General features: G+C 40.0%; 1 protein-coding gene across 1 annotated transcript in view; it reads right to left on the bottom strand.

Annotated features, from left to right (window-relative positions):
• Positions 1-5149: 5149 nt before the first annotated feature.
• Positions 5150-22233, bottom strand: part of vegfc (vascular endothelial growth factor c) — a 49979-nt gene continuing 32895 nt past the window's right edge. The window contains exons 4-7 of the mRNA XM_054605284.1: positions 20609-20748; positions 13951-14093; positions 8478-8802; positions 5150-5784 (exon numbers count right to left, since the gene is read on the bottom strand). Coding sequence (XP_054461259.1) covers positions 5676-5784; positions 8478-8802; positions 13951-14093; positions 20609-20748 — 717 coding nt within the window. The 3' untranslated portion in view covers positions 5150-5675. The remainder of the gene's footprint in view (positions 5785-8477; positions 8803-13950; positions 14094-20608; positions 20749-22233) is intronic.

The following is a 22233-nucleotide window of genomic DNA, read 5'->3' as shown; positions in this document are numbered from 1 at the left end:
TTTATTGATATACTATCCTTTGATATTCTAAGTAACATTTGTATGGCGTACTAGACTAAGATTTTAAATGAACTTTCTAGAGCATACTTTACTATGGTATTGTTTTATTATTTTGAATGATGCACTTCATAATGATACTTTTGGTAAATTGTATGGAATTGTATTGCATACTATACTATGATATTCCAATGATATTTCCATGACTATTTTATGGCATACTATACAAAGATTTGTGTTACACATTTTTATTACTAATATTGCTCCTATTACTGTTTTTATTATCATTATCATTCTATTATATTCACTGCTGCCGTTATAATTTGTAGTATTTTATTTATTAGTTGTACTACCATTACTTCCCTTCTAATATATTTTAATTTTGTCATTGTTGGGTATCTAACATGCAGTGTCCATGTGGATTCGTGTGGATCAAGTTATTTTTCACTTTGAAACTTGTGCAAGATGTCTGCGTGCATGTATAAATGTGTGTGTGCATGTTTATTTTGACGTCTGACTCTGCTGTTGAGAAACAAATAATAAAGGCATAGACACTCACATTAAAAGACGCACACACACACACATACACATATTGTCTACATGAGACATGAGAGGTGATGGTTGTTCAACAACTAATATTCTACATCTGGGGTGGATTATAAAGTATATCAGCCTCTGGAGCAGCATTTTCTGTGCATACATACATTCACACAAACACACACACACACACACACACACACACACACACACACACACACACACACACACACACACACACACACACACACACACACACACACACACTTCTATATGTTAATATGCTTAAATAAACAAACTTTAGTTAAGTTAAAGTGATGATGATGTATGCACTATGTAAAGCCCTCTGAGGCAAATTTGTAATTTGTGATTTTGGGCTATAGAAAATAAACAGAATTGAATTGAACAATGTCTATGCTGTCACATCATTGCATAACAGCCTCCTTGCATACTTACAACACATTCTGTGCTGATACCAGACAGTCGGCCTTTCTTAATCCCAATGCACTTGTGTTCTTGTGGATCTGTAAAACTGCATCCTGTCCTCCTAGCTCCCAACATCCCCATCCCGTTAGACTCCATCGTCATCCTCCTGAGAACAGCACTGGTGTATCCAGAGCATGTTTGACTTAAGATAAAACATTCTTTGGTCTCAAAATCCAAATAAATTATATTTTTGGGGGAGAAATGTATTTGGCTGAAGGTACATTTTAAGACAGTAAACTAATTAAATCCACTAGTGAAATCCACTTTGCAATATTAACAATCATTCTGTCCGTTTATATCATACTTTAGTTATGTTGTTTTTTACGTTGTTTTTTTAACTTATTTATAATACTTTACTGTGTGATAAGTTATTTAATATACTTGTTTTTATCTTGTTTTTCTACTCATGTCTCTTATTTGTTTATTTGCACTATCCACTCTGCTGCTGTAATCCTGCAAATTTCCCTGCTGTGGAACTAATAAAGGATTATCTTAACTTATCTTAATTAGCACTGCCCAACACCGAAAACTGCACTAGACCTGTATCTCTTTACAGATCTATATAACACCTATTTACATATCCAACAACATTAGCTTTCAGTTTTTGTCGTATTTGTAGCCACCCAGTGAATCTACATCTGTTATTCACTCCCCTTTGTATCTCTATTTTTGGTCTCCACATGTTGCTGAGATAAATCCGCCTCATTAGCTGTTAAATGTCAGGCTGTTTACTTGTGAGTCCTCGATATGCACCGATCTTAAATTTATATATTTATCAAGTTTAAATGCTGGGTTCTTCATCCAAATCTGGAGACTGAGAACATCTGAGATCAATTTAAAATTGGATGGATGTGTTCACATTTGCTGACATTTGCATTACCTTCTCTTCACTCACCCGTCTGTGTAGCAAGACACCTCATTCCTGGAGAATGTCCAGGAAGGAAATGAGGAGGAAGCAATAATATGGTAAGGTTTTTGATAACACATCTTTAAGAGAGACTCACAAATCATAACTCAACTATCCAGGATTCTCTGCATGTGGGAAATTTACAGTGATTCATGAAAATAGTATTTGCATGTTTTGAATGTCGTCAGTATTGCAGTATTATTTGGACCTTTGAGAAAGGTTTTTCTTTTTTTCAAAGAACAGACAGTTTTTGAATATTTTACCTCTGCAAAACACAATTGGCCTAATTCACAAACAATGTCTACTGTACACACAAATCTGTGCTTAAACTGTGCATGCCTATGTTATACTCACAAATTTGGGATAATGTAAAAGTTTTAGACCTGAAGTTGTTCTTACTCTGTGAACAAATTTAGAAGTGCCTCAGACCGTGCATACCTGCAAATGTTGCACGCTTGGCTTGCTGTCTTAATGTAAACACAGACAAATTTACTAAATGCATCTCATATTAAAACTACATTCATTTAAAATGCTTTATTTAAACTGTTACTTCACTAATACATTTGCCAAATTTGACTAATAACTATGAAATTAATTATTGTCATTATAAGAACTGATTAATTATTATTTTCTGTTGAGCTTTTCAGAATAAAGCTTTAAAGTGTCTATCGTCATATTCTATGAGGCCATTGCACTAAAAAAAGAAAAAAATGTAATTTGTGGTACTGTTAGATGGCTGCTAGACTGCCCCTTTAAGCTGGAGAGCAAACTGTTTTTTGACCACAATGAAAATATGGTCCGATAGTCTAATTTGGAGCGAACAAATATAGATTTTAGCTGAGTATTTCGTTAGTTACACCATTTGTTAATTTTAGAAATATTTAAATCTATATTTAAAAAAAAAATGTTGACAATGCTCTGGAGTTTTTTAAATATTTTGATCAAAACAGAAACAACGTAGCCACTCCTGAAAGCTTATTCTACAAATATCTATAATAATAATAATAGTGGTGTAGCCCAATCTTTATGCAACTGAAATACAGAATTAACAGAATTAATATACATGCAAAAAGGAAGCTACTTAGCATTCAAATGAAAAAAAAAAATCATGTCAAAGTTATGAATGAAACTTTGAACTGTTCGGTGCAGCCGTAAGACATTTATGAAATAAATGAATTTTTGGTCCCTCATCTCTGACCAACAGATCAGGTTGTCATCCACCTGTTTCTTTATTTTTCTTCTGGTTGTTAGTCTTTTTTTCGCATGAACTTTAATATCAAACCATTTCTTTTCCTGAGCCACAGTCCACAACTCAGGGGACAAAACATGTATGGCCTCGCAGCCCAAGCCTTTTTTGAATCATCTTGGAAGTAACTCCCATAGAAACTCTTAGGAAAAGGGTTCTCTTTCTTCCCGACAACTCGGATGGTTTCAATTCTCTTTAGAATATGTAGGATGTATATTTCAGTCAGGAACACTCTTGTCATAGATTTTTATCCATTTATTGCAACAATGGAAATACAGTTATACTTGGCGCTGATGGCTCCGCTCTTAAAATGCTCCCTTGACTGGCCAAGCGACTGCTAAGCCAAAACAGGGTGCACCATGCATAGACCCCCGGGTATACAGAAATGAGCCCACAGTGAGACTTTAAATTCCATTTCAACCATTTCTTATGAAAGATGAACTCCTGACTAAATAGGGTGGAGGAGGCAAAGCTTTGCCAGCAGTACCATCTGTAAAAGTGTTGGTGTAGCAAGGATCAGTGAGAAGGGAGTCATATTTAAATGGTCTGGCTTTGGTGAGAGTGGGCGGTGATTGGTGTAGTGGGCGGTGATTGGTGTAGTGGGCGGTGATTGGTGTGTGGCTGATTAGAAGCTATGATTCAATCGGCTGGCCGCTGGTTACAACTGGGGGTGCATGACTTCCTTGTCCTGCATGAACAAACGCGATGCTTCATTTCACGTCATAGATTTTTATCCATTTATTGCAACAATGGAAATACAGTTATACTTGGCACTGATGGCTCTGCTATTAAAATGCTCCCTTGACTGGCCAAGCGGCTGCTAAGCCAAAACAAGGAGCACCATGCATAGACCCCAAAAACAACGGAACCCAACGCCAAGTCTGGTGTAACCCCCATGCTGAACATCAGCCAGACTAAGAAAAACTATGTGTAGCATCAAAGCCTGCTGCTGACCTCAGTCTTAAGTATTATGGTCCAAGCATGCATCCCAAAGGAGGTCATCCTACCGTTATGTAAAATATCTATGTGTGGCGCAAGCCTGCTGTGGGCTTCAGCTATGAGGTGTTCCTTCATGGGGGGATGCAAGCATGACAGCAGAATTTTTGATTAGATTAACATAATTGCAAGGATTTGATTCCTTAGCTGAGGAGAGATTGCAGCAGCAGGCGTAAAGAATGGCACTCCGGTGGAAGTTGCAGGGACTGCAGTTCCCAGCGTTATATGCTAATGACTGTAATGTAATGTAATGATGTAATGTAATGTAATGTAATGTAATGACTGTAATGTAATGTAATGACTGTAATGTAATGTAATGTAATGTAATGTAATGTGCGTCTAACGTCAATTGGAAGCGCGCCGGTAGCCCAGGTAGCAGCCTGGAGAGTCCCAGCAGGAGCAGTTGGTGTCCCTGGAAAACGAAGTTTGTGGGAGGCAGTTGGAACGGTTTTCCAGAACCTGGAGGCGGACATCCATTTTGCTAATGGAGGACTGGATGTTTATGAGAGCATTGAGGACCGGGTCTTCCTCCTGATGTTGCCTTGCTCTTTTAGCAGCGGTGCCAGCGTCAGTGGAAGCAGAGGCATTAGCGGTGACAGCGGGGCGAGGGCGGTTCTTCTTCTTGGATGTACTTTCCGTTGGAGTGGGGAGAGGAGCGACAGAAGGAACTGAAGCCCGATATTGACATTCTTTTTGAACATCCTTGACATTAGCAACGAAAAACTGGAAAAGTTCTTCGTGACTTGCCCGGAGGGGAGCGGGGATAATGCGGCCATAGAGAGCGTTGGCGGCGAATGGTACGGCTCTCTGCAGCCCTTATCGTCTGACCCTTTCTCCTCATCTTGGGTTTCGAAGATGCACTCCTCTTCGATATCGTACCCATCATCCGGCTCGAGATGGGACATGACAAGTTCCGGATGAAGATCAGAATATCCTCAGTATAATATGAACCAAAACAGACAAACTAAGTTTACAATATGCATCATCCAGTATACTTTATTTTACACATATACTATGTATGATACAAAAATAATGATCACAGTGTATTTTCATGGAAAAAGATTGAAATTGCAATAAACAGAGGTTGAAAAACAACATTTAATAAATTATATAATCAATATCTGACATAAGAATACTGAGACATAATTAATACAAAACCCCCAAATATATATAAAAAAATATTTAGACAGTATTTTAAAACAAGTGTCGTGTGTTGACTCTCTCTCTCTTATAGTCCTTCCTTTCATCCTTTTCTGGGATCCGATCAGCCGCTCTACCGTTAAAAAGTCCCGTTAAAGAGTCAGTGCATTTCCCACTTTCACCAGAGCTTCCCATGTCTGCACTCCAGTCACTAAGGTTTCCCCACGTTCATCAGGGTCCGCACACTTAGCTGCCATCACAGCTGACGGGGATGCTCATGACCAGCACCAGGATGGGTAATGAATTCTACTCATTAAGTTTGTTATCTGCTCGTTAGCATCTGATTAGCATGTTATTGGCCCGCAGTTAGTCCAGTCGTCTCCAGTGGGACGGTACGCAGCGACACACTTCCTCGCTGAAGGAGAAACCTGCTTCACACCGTCGCCTCCTTACCTCGCAGGGAGGCCTGAGACAACTGCAATGGAAAATAAAAAGCAGGATTTAGCTTCAAAGCTAATACCATTGTAGCAAATGGCAAGATTGGTTATGTAAGTAAAAAATAAAGTAAAACGCATTGGTTTGGCAAAATTATCTGCCTATCACAAATTTAAAATGGTATAAAACTTTGATTGCGGAAAAAGACGAAAAAAACATACCACAGGTGGATGTGCTGCTGTGTCTCGATTAATAAAAAGTACATAAATAAGTTGGTCAAAGCCTGCAACTTACAGCAATATAGTGAACACCATACACTGTGTTTGGGAGACTGTTTTAAAGGGTTACAGATAGAAAGTGTTGGCTGTAAAGCCCAGAACAATACAGAAATAATGACATTGTTGAGTGGAAACAGTTTCGTTATTTTTGCCAGAAGTGTAAAGTAAGATGCTGGAGGAAAACACAAAAATCTAAAGGATTACTCCTTCTGGGAGCATGAATGTGCTCAGTTCATTTATTGGCATTGTGTCTATTTGAGTTATGCTACTAGATCATAAGATACATCGTTTGGAAAGTTGAAATAAGGACCTTGGGGCACCACTGTAGGAAAGCACATGGAATGTTGAAATGAGAAAGGGATCATTAGCCTCCACGACACTCAACATGAAAAGCATTTCAGAAAATGAATCGATTAGAGTGCTGCAGGGATGACATATTTATGTGGGCCAATCCAGAAGTTCTGGTTCCCTTGACAAAATGCCAATGGGATTTTTCCGTTTCATTTGGATTACTGCAAATAATAAGCTATGAGGCATGATACTTACACAACGTGTTCACATCTTCACAAATGAACACAACTTTTTAGATTTTTGAAGCATAAATACTATTGCCACACGTTAAAAGAACTACACCATGTTTATTTCAGACACATCAAAGGGGGGTATCAACTGACACAATTTATATCGTAGAACAAACACAAAATCTCTTAAGCTTGTGTTGACAAAAACCCATTGACTGTGGATCAATGCCGGCATTGGCTCGACTTCACTGGTGATGGTAGCCTTTTGGTTGTTGTTACTTTTCTGTAACATAAAACAAATTGTACTGTTACTGAATGGAGCCCATTATCCTTTGATTATAATCCATCATAAAATCCACCTATCATACGACGGCGTTTGTTCGATTGGGCATGTATTGTAGATGCGTTCATTGCAACAGTTTGTTAATAGAGAGAGGTCATCTTGTAACCTGATTCCAAGCTGTAGTCTACATCCATGATCCTGTTTACCAGGCGCCTGCAGGTTTTCATGACAGCCACACACTACTGCAAATGATTGAGAACCACTGCTGCCTTACTAAGAAAAACACGAACTACTTTCTTGTGTGTTCTAAAGGTCAAAGGTTACAAGCAAGGTTTAGTTTTCAGAGCAGTGAAAACAAAAGCCTTCAGAACTGCTGTGTGATTAACAGCCCATGCCTGAAACACCAGAGCGTCACCAGAACAGGATGTCAAACTGTTTTACAGTTTCACTTCTGATGCAGTTATTTTCTGAGGCATCATGTGACAGTATGGTGTAAATCCTGTTTCAGGGGATTTGTAACCTAACAAGAATAAAATCAAGTTAAGTAACTGTGACTACTTGGATTTTCTGGACATAGAAATTGTCAAGTGCATGTCATGTAAGTCAGTATTGGCAACAAAATTACACCTTGAAGCCCAAAAACATAAGCGTTGGCCTTCAAAAGCTGACATATGGTTAAACCCAGCCCAGACTCAAGGCTTACCATCAAATGATTACACAGGGATTCATGGAATTCCAAAGAACACATGAATCATGGGAGGGATGGAGTTTTACGTCGCACTTACTCATTACGTCAACATGACAAAGATTCTGAGAATGCCGTGTAATTGCCAATGCTTTTCTGGTTGCACGGGATGTCACAGAATATTTAGTCATGGTTACTTAAAGAGATCTGTGAACCCTTGATGAAATACACAGCAGAGTTCAAATAGACCCACACGCTCCCTTTCAAACACACACACTCACAACCACATACACAATAGGGCAAGATCCCACAAACTGGATTCCAACCGCTGTGTCATACTCATAAATCACGCTCAAACAAGGTCACAAAGGGTCAAGACCGGACGGGATGGATGGATGTGTGTGTGCTTCCTTCTGTGCGGGGAGAGGAAATGGTTAAGTGACAGCTGGGAGAAGTCATTAGCACACTGAGGTCTTGTATTACGCACCGGGTTCACTGCAATAAGGACCTACCACTGCCGGACCAGTGCTTTCCTTTAAACACAGCTCAAAACATTGCCAGTGTGAGAATTTGTGTGTGTTGGAGCAGGGGTTGGCTTCTTTACTGTAGGATGATGCAATCAACGAACCCACAAAATCTAACGAGAAAAGGTCCTTGTTATATAGCTGCCCATTGCCTCGCCATGATCACAGCGTTATACAACGCCATAACACCAGTCACAATCTTTTCCTAACCCTAACTAAGGAGTTTTGTTGACTTTTGAAAAGACACTTTGCATTTAAGGAGCGCATTTTGACACAGCCTCCCTGACACGTCCAAGACTGGCTAGAAGGGCGTCGTATTTTGAAGCGTGGGCCCACTCACCAACCTTCCTTGATTTATAGTATGAAGTACATTTCTGTTCATCATGACTAGGTGTCATTGTTTAGCTAAAATGATTACTGAACAATCCACATCCCTCCTTACCTGCATGTGGCTTGGTGAAACCTCCTTCCCTTCAGGAAGCACTTGTTGGGCGACTCGTTACATTCGCAGGAACACTTTGTTTTATTGAGGGGCTGCTGGCGTGGACACGTCCTGCTACATGTGCACTGGCAGGTGTCCTTGTTGAAGAAGTGGTTCTGAGGGCAGGAGGGAGCAGGCGGGATATTGCAGACGCACTGACAGGTGTTGCGGTCGAGGTGTCGTTTGGGGCCGCAGTCTTGGGTTTGATCCCCACGCCGACAGGCACACTGACAGGTCTCCACGTCCAGCTCCTTATCTACGCCACAAACATCCGCTGAGAATGTGTCTGTAGAGATAGAAGGAGAGGGAGACACACAGATGGGGTTTGTCTTAAATGACTGGAGACAGACAGTGTCATTTCACTAGGCTTCCAGGGTCTAAAGTGGGGTCAGTGTTCCCCAGAATTGTGAGTCAATTTGTAATTAAATCCCAAAAATAAAAAGCTAATCTTACAGTAGGTTTGCCGATCACTACTTTTAGTCTACTGGAGTACTCTGGTCAAAAACATACATATGCCACTACGAATATGGATAGATACGATCAGTTATCTCTAAACCAAAGACTACAAAACCTAAAGTTTCTTCAGAATGGAGCACCGAACAGAATGGAAACTAAAAGTTCTCACACGTTTAAGAAACAAATGAAGATGCACCTAAATCAGACTAAATGACTGAAGATACACTTTTTTTCTTGATGTCGACATAGATCATTTTCTAAATGGTTGTGTGCTTAAATGCAGCTGTATAGTTGTAATAATTAGTTGTCATTGGCCTGTGCCTGCTTGTTAATCTTTCTATTACATACTGTGTGGTAATTAGAACCGTTTCATTATATTATTGATGGCTGTGTGTTGTTATTGATTCAGCTGTGTTGTTTCATATATTTTTCTTTACTTTGTTGTATCCATCTAATATTTGGACAAATTTAAATGTGTTAACTACAGAATGATTTTCTATATCTCACTAATATGCAGCCAAAATTCAATGGAATTAAAGCATTAAACAAACTGTGCACAGTGTAAGTAGCTCCACATTGTACTGTAAACATTTGGCTAAATGCCAAGACTATGTGTGATCAGTTAGAGGTGAAAATGAGTTAAGTACCTGCAGGCTAGTAGGCCAGTAAACACATATATATATATATATATATATATATTTATATATATGAATAACTTAAATACAAATATATTACCTGGACTTGTATCAATGTTGAAAAGTGCAGCATAGAGCACAGTAAGTTTTATGAGTCTCATAAGTTACGGTTGTTTATTGAAACGCAAAGCTTTCACATGTGGTTATGTGTTGTAAATGTTGGCTGTTATTTAAACACAGCTACATATTAAAACTGCGTGTGTGGCAGTTGTTTGATTACACTAGTAAACTATGAGATTGAGACATTCCTGAAATGAACTGATGTTTTCTCTTTCCTCAGGGATAACACAGATGGTTCTCTTTCAATACTGGTAAATCATCTTTTAGCTCTGAGACACAGGGAGAGATGGAAGGAGAGATGGCGGGATCATTTTATTGTTAATAGTTTATAGAGAGATGTTTAAAAGTGTTTATTGCAGAAGTCATTAAATAGCAGACTTTTTTTAAGCAGCTATTAAGTAATAAAACAAGTTTACTAACACTGTTGTCAGGAAGAGTAAGCAGTAAACTTACAGTGCTTCAAAAGCGAACGACAAGAATAAATAGAAACATGGCGTCTGACAGAAGTTTGGCTCAAACTGTGCTCAAGGCCAGTTTGGACATCACAATAGAAAATAATGCAATCACACTGATATTGCTGACACTCGCGTCACATTCAGTCAGGAAACGGAGTCTCGAGTCCTACATTTTTTGACGGAACCTGGAATTTGATCAAGGTCTTCAATGTCACATGTTCTTCATATAGTGAATGTATGCACGCTACCTGCCTCATATTTCTTATTTTACATATTGTGCAATTACTACTTGTTGTCAAACACTTTGAAAATGTAGTCAGGGGTCAAGTTTTTAGTTTTTAGTGACTTTCCCATTTTCATAACAATACGATCATCCATCTTCATCTTACCCTCCTTATACAAACACAATCCTGTCATGCTCATTCTGTATGTTAAGGTCATTTTACATCTTTTTCAGACATATAGTCACATGTTTTCGGGAGCTCTGTCGAACCAAATTATTTGTGTAATATCAAGGTATGTTGTACTTGGCTATTGGCGTGGTTTGTCTAACCTAGGTGCCAAATTTTGGTTTTATGTCCTTATCTTTGCGGGGTGACTTTGGGGTCTCCATCCATCGTGCGAAGTATCTGCATTGTGAAGCCTGCTGCTCAGTCAGTCGACAGATCAATCAAACAACACAGATTAAGATATATGTCCTTGATATACTGCACCGCAGCATCTACCTCACAAAATGTTCTAAAAGCAGCGGTTCCCAAAGTGGGTGCTGCAGAACCCTGGGTACCTTGATGATTGGCCAGGGGGGCCACAACTTTATATCATATAATTGTTAATCTATTGTAAGTATTTTTAATTACATTAACCATTCTTTTATGTTGTTTTCACATGTTTTGTTGAAAAAAGTAATGCCTCAGCTGACGACTCATGGCTGCTGGTTGTCTTAGTAACACAACATGTTTTCAGGCTCGAGGAGGATTTCACTCTTTCAGCGTTTAACAGATTTGACGTGTTAGACGGAGCTCATAGAAATGCTGAAACTTCTCAGCTCTCACAGTCTGAGACGGCTGAATGTGAGCGCACCAGCAAAACTAAAACCCTGGTTTACGTGAAAATAAGACCTTGAGTTGCTCTGACATGTCCCGTGAAAAACAATTGTATCCAATTTTGTTTTCTCTCTAAATGTTACTTTATGGACCTGCATCACATTTTCTCTGGAAGGTCACTCTGGAGGGCACTTCGTCACATTTTCTGGCATGTTAGGCCACCGTAGAGGGATTTTGCAGCGTTTCTTTTCTTCACAGATAATTTGTTTTGGCCGTGTAATACAAACTGTCTCAGTGTGTGTTTGTATGCGTGAGTAGATGTGGAATCTGCTACTCTGGGGTCTCCGCATTCTGCTGTTTCTCGTTTGTTTACAGTCCAGAGTTTTATCATAGCCAAACACACACACTGAGGAACTTCCGCACACATGCAGGCTCTCAACAAACACATTGGTGTCATAAATACTCTTCAGTGAACACATGGACATTCTCCTGTCACAAAGACTAACATAGAGAAGGATGGCTCAACTAACAGTGTGTTTGTTTCAGTGTTTGGTATGTGTGTGCTCACAGGCCTTAGGCACACGTCACCATGCAGCTACTGTGTTTATTTTAACTGTATTGTAATCTATAGGGAGTATTGGCTTTTCTGGCTTCAGACAAGTTTAGTAATCTGACCCTAAACCTCCGTCTTCTTTCCGTGAGGTTTACTCGTAAGCTTGTTCCAAGTTGGACTCAAGAGACTCTCTTAACTAACAAACTAGCTGTCATTTGCATGTTTCAGCTGATGCCACCAGTTAACGAGAGGCCGTGCACAACCATTTGAGGATACATTTAATTTGCAAAAATGTCATCCAAGAGTAAAATGAAGGACTTCATAACTGCAGAGCTTAACGTAGCTGTTATCAAAAATCTGCATGCAGAAGCGTCTATAATGGTATCAAGAAATAAGAAATGATTACTACATTTTCAATTATTTTGGCCGATACTGATATTGCTATTGTAATATGATCACTAAGTGACCCAGACTGGGCAATCATGTATCATCAGCCAGCTCCGACCACGGTCCGACAACTAACCGGCTCTGCTCCAAAGACTCTCATGCAACCTTTCGAGATGTTCTTAATCTTAAAATAAGATAATCCTTTATTAGTCCCACAGCGGGGAAATTTACAATTACTTTTAGGCTAGTAAACTACTTCAGGCTGGTTACGTGGATTTGGAGCTCTTCATGGTTAAACGTTGTGTAGTAGTGATACTCGTTACCCAGAGAGGTTGGAAGGATGTAGACCATTCTATAGCGTTATGTTTCTACCTAAAAGCCTAACATTAGCAGAGTATGTTAGCAAATCTTTAACTAGCGTTAGCACTTTTGTGCTATGCTAGCTACGAAAGGTATACCGAATTTATGTTAATGATTGTAACAGTGAATTAAGATCTACCCGGCTTTACAGGAACAATGTTGTTCCTTTGTGTTCACTCCTAAACTTTGGCTTCTATCGTTATCTTTTTACCCTGTTTTCACTGCTGAATCAGTTTGACATGATGGATATATCCTTTAAAAGCACATTGTAGGCCCTTGTCTATGTTTACTCTGAAATCAGTTTTCCATTTTTCCAAAAGTTAGATAACATTTATTCAGGAACTGTAGTTATTAACCATGTGGGCTCCATGAGAGGCTTAACAAAGGGTAAATAACCCTTAAACCACGTTGGCTTTTTTTTTACTGCAATTTGCAGTCCGCCCACAAACCCACAATACAAATGTATCTGCAACAAGCTTATATCAGCAGATAAATCAGTCAGTCCAAATCTGTCTGACCCTAATCTCAATATCAGAGCAGTACCGACACAGGAAGTCTACGAGCAAAATAGGAGGTCAAAGGCATGTGTCAATAACAGATATGGTCATTTGAAAACCTTTTCTTTCAGGTGATGGTACATGGTCTGGACCTGCATAAATGTGCTGTGAGAATTTACTCGCAATTTCTGAAATGTCTAAACTATGAGGCCAAACTTACTTTTCAAAGAAAAAAAAAAGCAATGCTACATTCAGTGACCTTTTCCTTTTCCAGAACATGTGCCACAACAATGTCAGTTAGTTTGGAGAAATGCTACACGCTAACTGAACGGACGCTTTGCTTACGTGTATAAAGCTGGCAGATATGCACTGCAGTGATGATTGGCTCAACAGATTATGCTTACGGGACCACCATGTGACCACCTTCACTTTCTCTTCTCTTGTGTATTGGTTATTTCAAAAGAGAATGCCGGTTAAAGATTTCCCACATGAGAGCTCCCATTATTTGTGACGCATTGAGCCGAAAGAGTTGGATTAAAGGAATGAAGCCAGTGCTGTGTAAACAACAGCTGATGTCATAGTAAGGTTTCGACATTAAATGCTATTTACCTGTCTACATCATTAATTACTTCCATGTCGGTTTCATGAAATAAAGACACATTCACATGAGCACACACACAGCTTCCAAAGGCTCTGTCATCTACTCTGCCTATTCCTACAGTCTTAGTTGGCAGCAAATTATTATTTGACTGCTATAAGTCCTTTTCTGTACCTATCAGCATCTGCAATTGTTGATTATCTTCCTCTTTTATCATTTTTTTTCTAGGCTACTGCAGGAAAAATAAACAAACACAATTTCCTCTACAATGTATTACTGACAAAATAAGCAGGGATACAACATTAATCTGCTTTGTGTGCAAACTCTCACCAAGGTGCTGTTGGGAGGGCCTTGGAGGGGGCAGTGGTGGAGGAGGGGGGTTGTGGTGAACATTGGCGCTCAGGCCGACACACCGACACTGCCTGCTGCTCCATGACTGACCAGGAGGACACGTCCTGTTGGCTATTGGACACCTTGAACAGAGAGAGACAGAGAGAGAAAGAATGAAAGACACATGAGACGCTCTTGCTTGTTAACCCTCACATCCCCAGAGGTGGTTTCCTCATTGAATGGAATAAAAAAATCATTCAGATGTTGGTTTAGCTTAACAGAAAAAACACTTTTTTGATTTTAAAGCAAAAATACAATCGCAGGAAGTTAAAGGTTAACGTTACGCTATAAAGGAACGACACCATGGTCACATGATTTCACCCCAAAATCCCTAAGCTAAAGTAGGACTTGTGTTCCTGAGATAATGTTTAGTAGTTTCATTTTGACACTTGTTAGCCATCACATAGTTTAAAGTGGCCCTATTATGCTTTTCCACTTTTTCCCTCTTCTTTAGTGTGTTATATATATTTCTTTACATGTAAAAGGTCTGAAGAGTGTAAAACCTAAAGTCCACTTCTAAAAGGAGTTACCCTCCCCCTCAGAAGCTCCTGAGCTGCTGAAACGGCTCCATTTAATTCTCTCATTCACTTCTGTGTTACAAAAGGGACGTAAAACTCCTTCCGGCTAGTTTTGCCCGCCCTCAAATGACAAACGAGAGACGTTGCTGGAGGAAGAGGGTTTTTTGCGGCCATCGCTGTGCTCAGCTCTGCGTGGGGAAACGTCCTTTGTTTGGACTTCCGAAGACATTTGTTTGGACTTCTGAAGGCAGATGAAATGAAGAAAAGAATGGCTACATTTCGAACACTTTGCCAGAGCAGTACAACGAAAACGTAATGTTGTGTTCGCCGAGGACACCTTCAACAGTGTTTATAACTGGAATAGGGCGGAATTCTGTTTGTAAAGGGGCGGGACATTTCCGATGCAAAATGTTGACCAATCACAACAGAGTGGGCCAGCTGACCAATCAGGGCAGACTTTGCTTTCTTGAGGGAGGAGCAGGCGCTACAACGGGGCGTTTCAGAGAGAGGGTGAGAAGAGGTGCTGCAGGATCAGAAAAACAAAGATGGTGCAGCCCCCTTTCCGATCCCCCTTCGGTCGAAGTTGGACACATTAGCTGCGTCCCAATCCAGCGGCTGCAGCCTTCGGAGGAACCAGCCTTCGTGGTCTACGTAGGCCGGGTCCTTTGAATACCGCGAAGGCTGGACCGAGTGGTCCCCGAAATGAGACGGTCTGGTCCACAAATTCTTGTTTGCGTCACCAGCTTTTCGTGCCCCCACCCTTTTTGCTGCTCTCATCTCACTTGTCATAAAAGAGTATAAATGAGGTAAAGCTAAGTTAAAATATTAAAATGGACGAGCTGCTATAAATAGCGCAGCGGCTCCCGGTAGGGTTAGCTGGTTAGTTAATAGCGTCACGTAAATGAACCGATCATTTTAACATAAGTGTGATCTGATCAGGTCCCTTGTTTTTAGTTTGAACACTTGTATCTGTAGATATTCACGTGAGTTAAAACCCCATAATTACATTTAAATGTGAATTCTACCGTTGCTGGTTCACTAGTCGATAAAAAAAATATATCAACTTCACCGGCACGCAATGAATCTTGGGTTATGTTGGGCCGTGAAAGATCCATCAGTTGTATCCTCCGAATCTAGGAGAAGTAGGCTGCATTTGTCGGCCAGCCGGCTCCTCAAGACATTGACTTTTTCATAATAATTTTTTCCTTGTCTTGGTGAATTCTGGGGGCATATGTAGTGGACTTCCCATGGACTCAAGGACATAATTCACCAGGTGTAAAATAAATGTAAACTGCTTGGTAATGGTAATCACCGGGAGATAACGCTGATGCTGCTCACACTAAGCATGACATGTTCCCTTTAAGAGAAGTGGTGGAACCATGGTGACGCAACATTATTTTGGGGTTAAAAGGGATGTGAGGTCAGGGTAATGAGAATGTTTGAGTGTGGATTAAAGGGCGAGAGAGTTGTGCAGCCAAACACAAACGCTTGATGACTTTGTTTATCCTGGCGCTCCTACAATACGCCTGTTTCATCGCTATTGTACTCAAGATGCACATGAGGCTTCATTCGGCTTGGATTTTCTAGTTTGGTTTATCACTCAAGGCAACTGAATCCCTCCAGATCTCACCAATCCTCAAAATTGTTGGTAACTGCTGCTAATGTGCAGAACCAACGCCAAATGGAAGTCAGCCAAGCTAAAATGAGTGTCGGGGAGTATATCAATCCAAAGCCAGTCTGAAATTTTTTGATCTTACATTCTTCTAACAGATGGGCAGCACTACAGAGGGAACCCCATGTTGTTCTGCGGCTGCAGAATGTGCAAGTGGGAAATGGTTTGCTTAAGGGTTACCCATAAGAGCTTGATAGGTTGATATTATGATAACTACTTGCATTTCCTTTCAAAATGTATTTCTATTTCAATGGCCAAATCTCACATTGCTTATTGCCATTCATTACTGTCAATAATGTTTGAGTCCATACCTTTTACTATCAAATTAGCTTATGTTATTGTCCAATGGTTTGTTCTATATGCGTAGGAGTAACTTGCAACAGTGATGCTGGATGTGGTCAGAGGTGAAACAGGCTTAAAACCTTGAACAAGAGAGGGAAGCCAAACTCTTTCCAGCCCTGTGTTTCTCTTAAATAACTGTGGCAGCAAAGATCCAGCGTTTCTACAATAAATTCTGTCTAATTTCAACTCGGTGATTCATTTTACATGATCTTCAAAAATGTTGGAGCAAAGTCTAAATAAACTAAAACCAGTATCAAGCCCGCTAAAAAGGTAATCATCTCTTTCTATCCGATCTTCAGGAGTTGCCTCCGTCTGAAGAACTTTAATTGGTTCAAGAAATGGGATTCCTCAGACCTGTATGCGTGTGAAGGCTAACTCTCTTAACCCACTGCCCATGCATGATAAGCCATTTGAGGAAATGTAGACACATAAACACCTTGATCAAAGAAAGATTTCCTGGGTCGGCTTCAATCAGATAGTCAGGAGGGAGCGGGAGGTATCAGAGGATTATCTTTGTAAAGACGTCTCTGGGATCTCTACTGTTAATGCCTTACTGTCAATTAATCAGCTTTATAAATGTATACAATGCTTTATTATTGAATATTATGCATACTTTCTCTCACATAGTGAACAAACAGCTAAAACAATGTGTCATTTTTCTCAAACACTTCCCCTTAAGGCCAAGGAGCTCAGCTAAGATCATGAACAAACACTGCACCTACATAACATGAGCATGTCGACATTGTCATTGTGAGCTTGTGCACTAGCATGGCTTATTGATACATTCTGTATCTGCACCTGGCAACTACAGTATTTATGTACATTATGAAGTTGTACCTTGTTGTACTAAAGGGACTTGGGTTAGGAAGGAGAATGATTGTGGTCAAGGTTGATTATCAAATTAAACATAGGTTGCATCTGAAATTCCATACTAACATGCTACTTAGTACACTAGATTTGAAACAAATATTACAGTATGCAAATAAATATCATAATACATTTTTGTTTGTGTAATGTTGCATGGCTAAAGCCTAGCGGTGTGAATCTTTACTGGCCTCACAATTTGATTTGATATGATAATGATTCACCTCTCAACAGTTTAGTTGCGCAACGACTGTTGATGTATCAGAAGGTATCACATCCTTTATTTTCTACATTACTACACTACTTATTCAAGAAATGATTCAATACATTATTTAGAGAGTGCTTTCCAAAAATCAAACTACAACAGTCTGTGATAAAAAAATAAAATAAAAAAAGACTGTGTTTGCACACAGACAAATTGTTTTGAAGTTGTGAAAGAGTCTGGTGATGACAAGAAACACGGTGTGGTTCCAATTAGATCTGCAGTGGCAAAACAAATAGAGGGAAAGAAAGGATGGTGAGGAGGAAAAGAGAGAGAGATATTATGGGGGAAAGGCTGCTGTGTGACTGCTACGTTTCTCCCACTTCACCTAATGCGAAACATACGAGCGCTTCATGCTTACTTGTGTGTATTCTTACATGTTTGATGATTTGTGGGTGTGAAAATCTCTACAATGCGTTTCCTTTTCCAGCCTTAATCTGACACGCAGTGTTGAACTCCACTGCTTTGTGTGTGTGTGTGAGGGCATTCATATATTGTTAAATACCAGCACGTATCAACATTCCTCTGAAGTCACAAGTGGTCCAACTCTCTCCCTCTCTCTCTCTCTCTCTATCACACACTCCACAGTGTCAAGGCATATTAACGTCTATGAAGTGGACTGTGTGAGCCACTACAACTTCCAGGGAAATATACTCTGTCAGAAGAATGAAACTGTAGATATTTAAGGAGTGCTTCCATAGAATAGATCTGTCTATGGAGTTCATTTGAATTGTTTTCCGTGTCAGTAACAGAACATGAGTCATATTACTGCAGCTAACATCCTACAGGTTACATTCCAATGTATGTCTGTCAACACACACACACACACACACACACACACACACACACACACACACACACACACACACACACACACACACACACACACAGGGTCTTCTTCTAACAACATCTACTTGGATTTCATCTGCACCAGGATCTGATCATCGTTCATCATACTGCTCATTCACCTGATATGAAAAATTAAGGGACTGAAAAAAAAAACTGAGTACGCAGTGAAGATTGCTCTCCTAAGATTTCCTCTTCATTAACTTTAAGTATATGCAACTATTAATAAGAGATATTTGGACCGATATCAGCTTATTAAAGATACATCACTATCGACATACAGTATGTGTGCCGATACTACAGTTCAGTGATGCAGAAGATATGCTTAAGGTAACTTATAAACAGTGTTTATTACTGAGTTTGTCCACCACAAGTTTATTTCTACACTGTAAAATGTCCTGCTCAGTAAATATGAACACACTTTCCTAAAGAGACTCATTTCAGAGATCTCTCTGAAATGTGAATTTGTGTTTTGTTTTTTTAAGGAATGTTATTTCTGTGAAAGTCTGCCGATATATTATACATATTGACTTAGTAATTTGCCTTATGAATCCAGTAAAAGTCAGGCTATATAGTGCATATAACCTAAGTATATAACTATAATTGTATTTTCATCCACCTGTTTTTGTAATAATTCTGAGCATAAGACAACCTGAGAGGAAAGTTAAGAAAAAGAAGCTTGACATTTTGCGAGTCTTGGCTGAGATGGAAAGCTTGGGTTCATCAATAAAAAGCAAAATGCCGCAGAGACAGACTTCATAAATCATGAGGTACATGAAGCATGAAACATACAAGTCACTTAAGCTTCCACTCAACTAAAGAGATGAAACATGTTGGCGATCAAATACATCAGATCTGTGTGGAGTGATGAGGAGAATGGAACGTTCTTCAAATGAAAGCGTGCAATAAACAGAAATGACATGCTTCCATAAGGATTTCTATATTGTTTCCAACATTTGAGGTTTGACTGGCACTCTTTAAAGTACGTCATGTAGCTGTGTCCCCTTCCTCTTCAGTGGATTTAATCCTATTGCCTGGAGAATTAGAGTCACACGTTATTACATATTTCTCTAAACCTAACCAGTGAAATCACATGATACGAAGCTGCTATGAAACATATTAAAGAAACTTGTTTTTTTTTTGTTCAGAAATGTCGCTAGTCAACGTATCACGTAGTTGGCAGAAGCTCTTCCCTAACATATTTTAACTCAGAAACAGAAACTTGTAGCCCTCCACCGTTTCCTGGCCGAGTAGCATGACCGAAGCTGCTTCACATTCAGCTGCAAACCACAAATGAAGCAGGACTACCTCAGACCCAATCCTGGGGTCACCAAACTGGACAGGAGACAAGGGACAGCCTTGGCAAACTCCTACTGAGAAAGCTCTATATACGAAAAAATTATAACTTGAGGCCATTTGTTAGCAGCTACGTCAACCAGACATAATTGTTCATGAATGGTATAGAACATTTAAACCAACTTTAATACATCTGCATCCTTTGGTTTTCAAGACGCATGCCAAAAAAGACATCATGAACCACTTCCTCTGGGATCCTGACTGTCAGAGAGAGTTCTGGAGAGGTCATAAATCACAGCATGCCTCATGCAGGTATGCACTCAGGAACATACGCACGTTTCATGGATCTGTGAAGTTAATCAAGAGATATTCTAAAAAGTGTTTCCTAAAGTAACACCCCTTGTGTACACAGGAAGCACAGGAAGCCACATCTGTAACAATAGATTCAAACACTCTTATGTGCGTGTGTGTGTGTGTGTGTGTGTGTGTGTGTGTGTGTGTGTGTGTGTGTGTGTGTGTGTGTGTGTGTGTGTGTGTGTGTGTGTGTTTGTGCCAATAAGAACACCTTGGCTGGAAAAAGGAAAAGGCTGATTCTGTCCTCCTCACACACACACAAAAACACACACAGAGACACAGATCTCTGAGGAGATCAGGTTCTGTGTGTGTGTGTGTGTGTGTGTGTGTGTGTGTGTGTGTGTGTGTGTGTGTGTGTGTGTGTGTGTGTGTGTGTGTGTGTGTGTGTGTGTGTGTGTGTGTGAACCACAGAGACAGAATGATGCAGTGAGTATGAGAGCTTACTCAGGCAGGGATCTCCTGATGATGCTGTGAACTTGTTTGTAGACGTCCAGTTTGGACAGACAGCTGCACTGCGTGTGGTTAGCCACACTGATGGTCACCGGCTTGGTGCCCTGGGTGATCGGCACTGTGATCTCAAACAGCTGCAGAAAGAGCAAAAGAGAGAAGAGTCAGAGAGAAACAATGGTGAACCAAGACAATGTGCAAAAAGAATAGTGAAGTGCACCAAGAGGAAGGTAGTGCACTTGTTGTATGCTTCCAAAGGTGAGTAGGACAGTTTGTCTCTTAGGGCTCCACAAGTTCCTCTAATGATCCAGTTCAAGTGTGGACTTTTTTCAAAAAATCTTGTTTTCTGTTCCACCATTGTACAGAGATTATTCTTGTTGCTGTATTCTGAACCAAACCTTATTAAACTGTGGATAAAGTTGTCTACAGGTTGAAGAATGTATAATGCAAGTGAAGCAGAGCAACACATTCTCACTCCCATCTCGTCAAATATGACAGCTTGGTCCGTGGCGCTACCATTCAAACTATGACGCTGTAGGTTCCCATCTGGTGTCAGACCTGGACGTGTCAGGGACAACATGTCAGTTTCCACTTGTCGTATTACATTACATTACAGTCATTTAGCAGACGCTTTTATCTAAACAGTCAGTAGTATATTACATATCATTCACCCATTCACACACTGATGACAGGCTACCATCAAGGTGCCACCATCAGACTCTAACTAACATTCATCATCCAGTCCACACCGATGGCAAGCCTTCGTGAGCAACTTGGGGTTAAGTGTCTTGCCCAAGGACACATCGACTACCGAAGCCGGGTATCGAACCACCGACCCTCTGATTGGAGAACTACCTTGCTCTCCACTACGCCACAGCCGCCTCGTATGCATAGGGTCATTGCAAAATAAACTTCCAACTTTACTTAGTTTTTAGGTTTATTCAAGCAATAAAAGTTTAGGTTGTGGTTTGGGTTAAAATAATTAAGTTTGTTGCATTAAAAAAATATCTTTGTTACGTAGCTGGTGTTAGTTAAGTCATAACAAAAGTAGGTTCAGAAAAGTCATCATTGACTTTTGGTTGACACGGGGCACAAACAGCGGTCTGTTAACCCTCTACATGTTTGCCTGTCTTCACCAGGATTCCGGTCATATGGAAATATTATCAATGTCAGCTGGATGTGCCGTAACAACTTGATGAGGTGATAATATGTCTGTGGCCCATAAATGTCATAACTAAATATATTTCAAATTGAAAAAAAAAAGAATAAAAATTGGAAAGTCCCGGATGCCACTTCATCCTATTCAAGTGGCCTAGACTTTGAATTCAGTCAATAAAGGAAATCTATCATAAGAAGGCACTATTTCACACATTCTTTTAACAAGGACCCTTCTTCAAAGAGCCTTCAATTTGGAGTTCAACCTGAAGCTTGAATCACTGAGGAAATGAGCACATTTCAAAATGAAAACAAAGAGCGAGAATGTGGAGGAGTACCACTTGAAGAACAGAAAGAGAAATAAGGAGCTGGGCTTGCTTTTTCACATGGCACCGATGGAGATACTTACAGGCTGCTGTACAGAATAGAGGAGAACCCCAGAGAGCCACTTCATTCTTTCAATCATG

This window comes from Anoplopoma fimbria, chromosome 9 (genome assembly GCF_027596085.1).
Source record: "Anoplopoma fimbria isolate UVic2021 breed Golden Eagle Sablefish chromosome 9, Afim_UVic_2022, whole genome shotgun sequence".
In the NCBI taxonomy this organism is placed as follows: domain Eukaryota; kingdom Metazoa; phylum Chordata; class Actinopteri; order Perciformes; family Anoplopomatidae; genus Anoplopoma; species Anoplopoma fimbria.
Note: the sequence above shows the minus strand (reverse complement) of the source record. Positions and strands in the feature narration are given on the sequence as shown.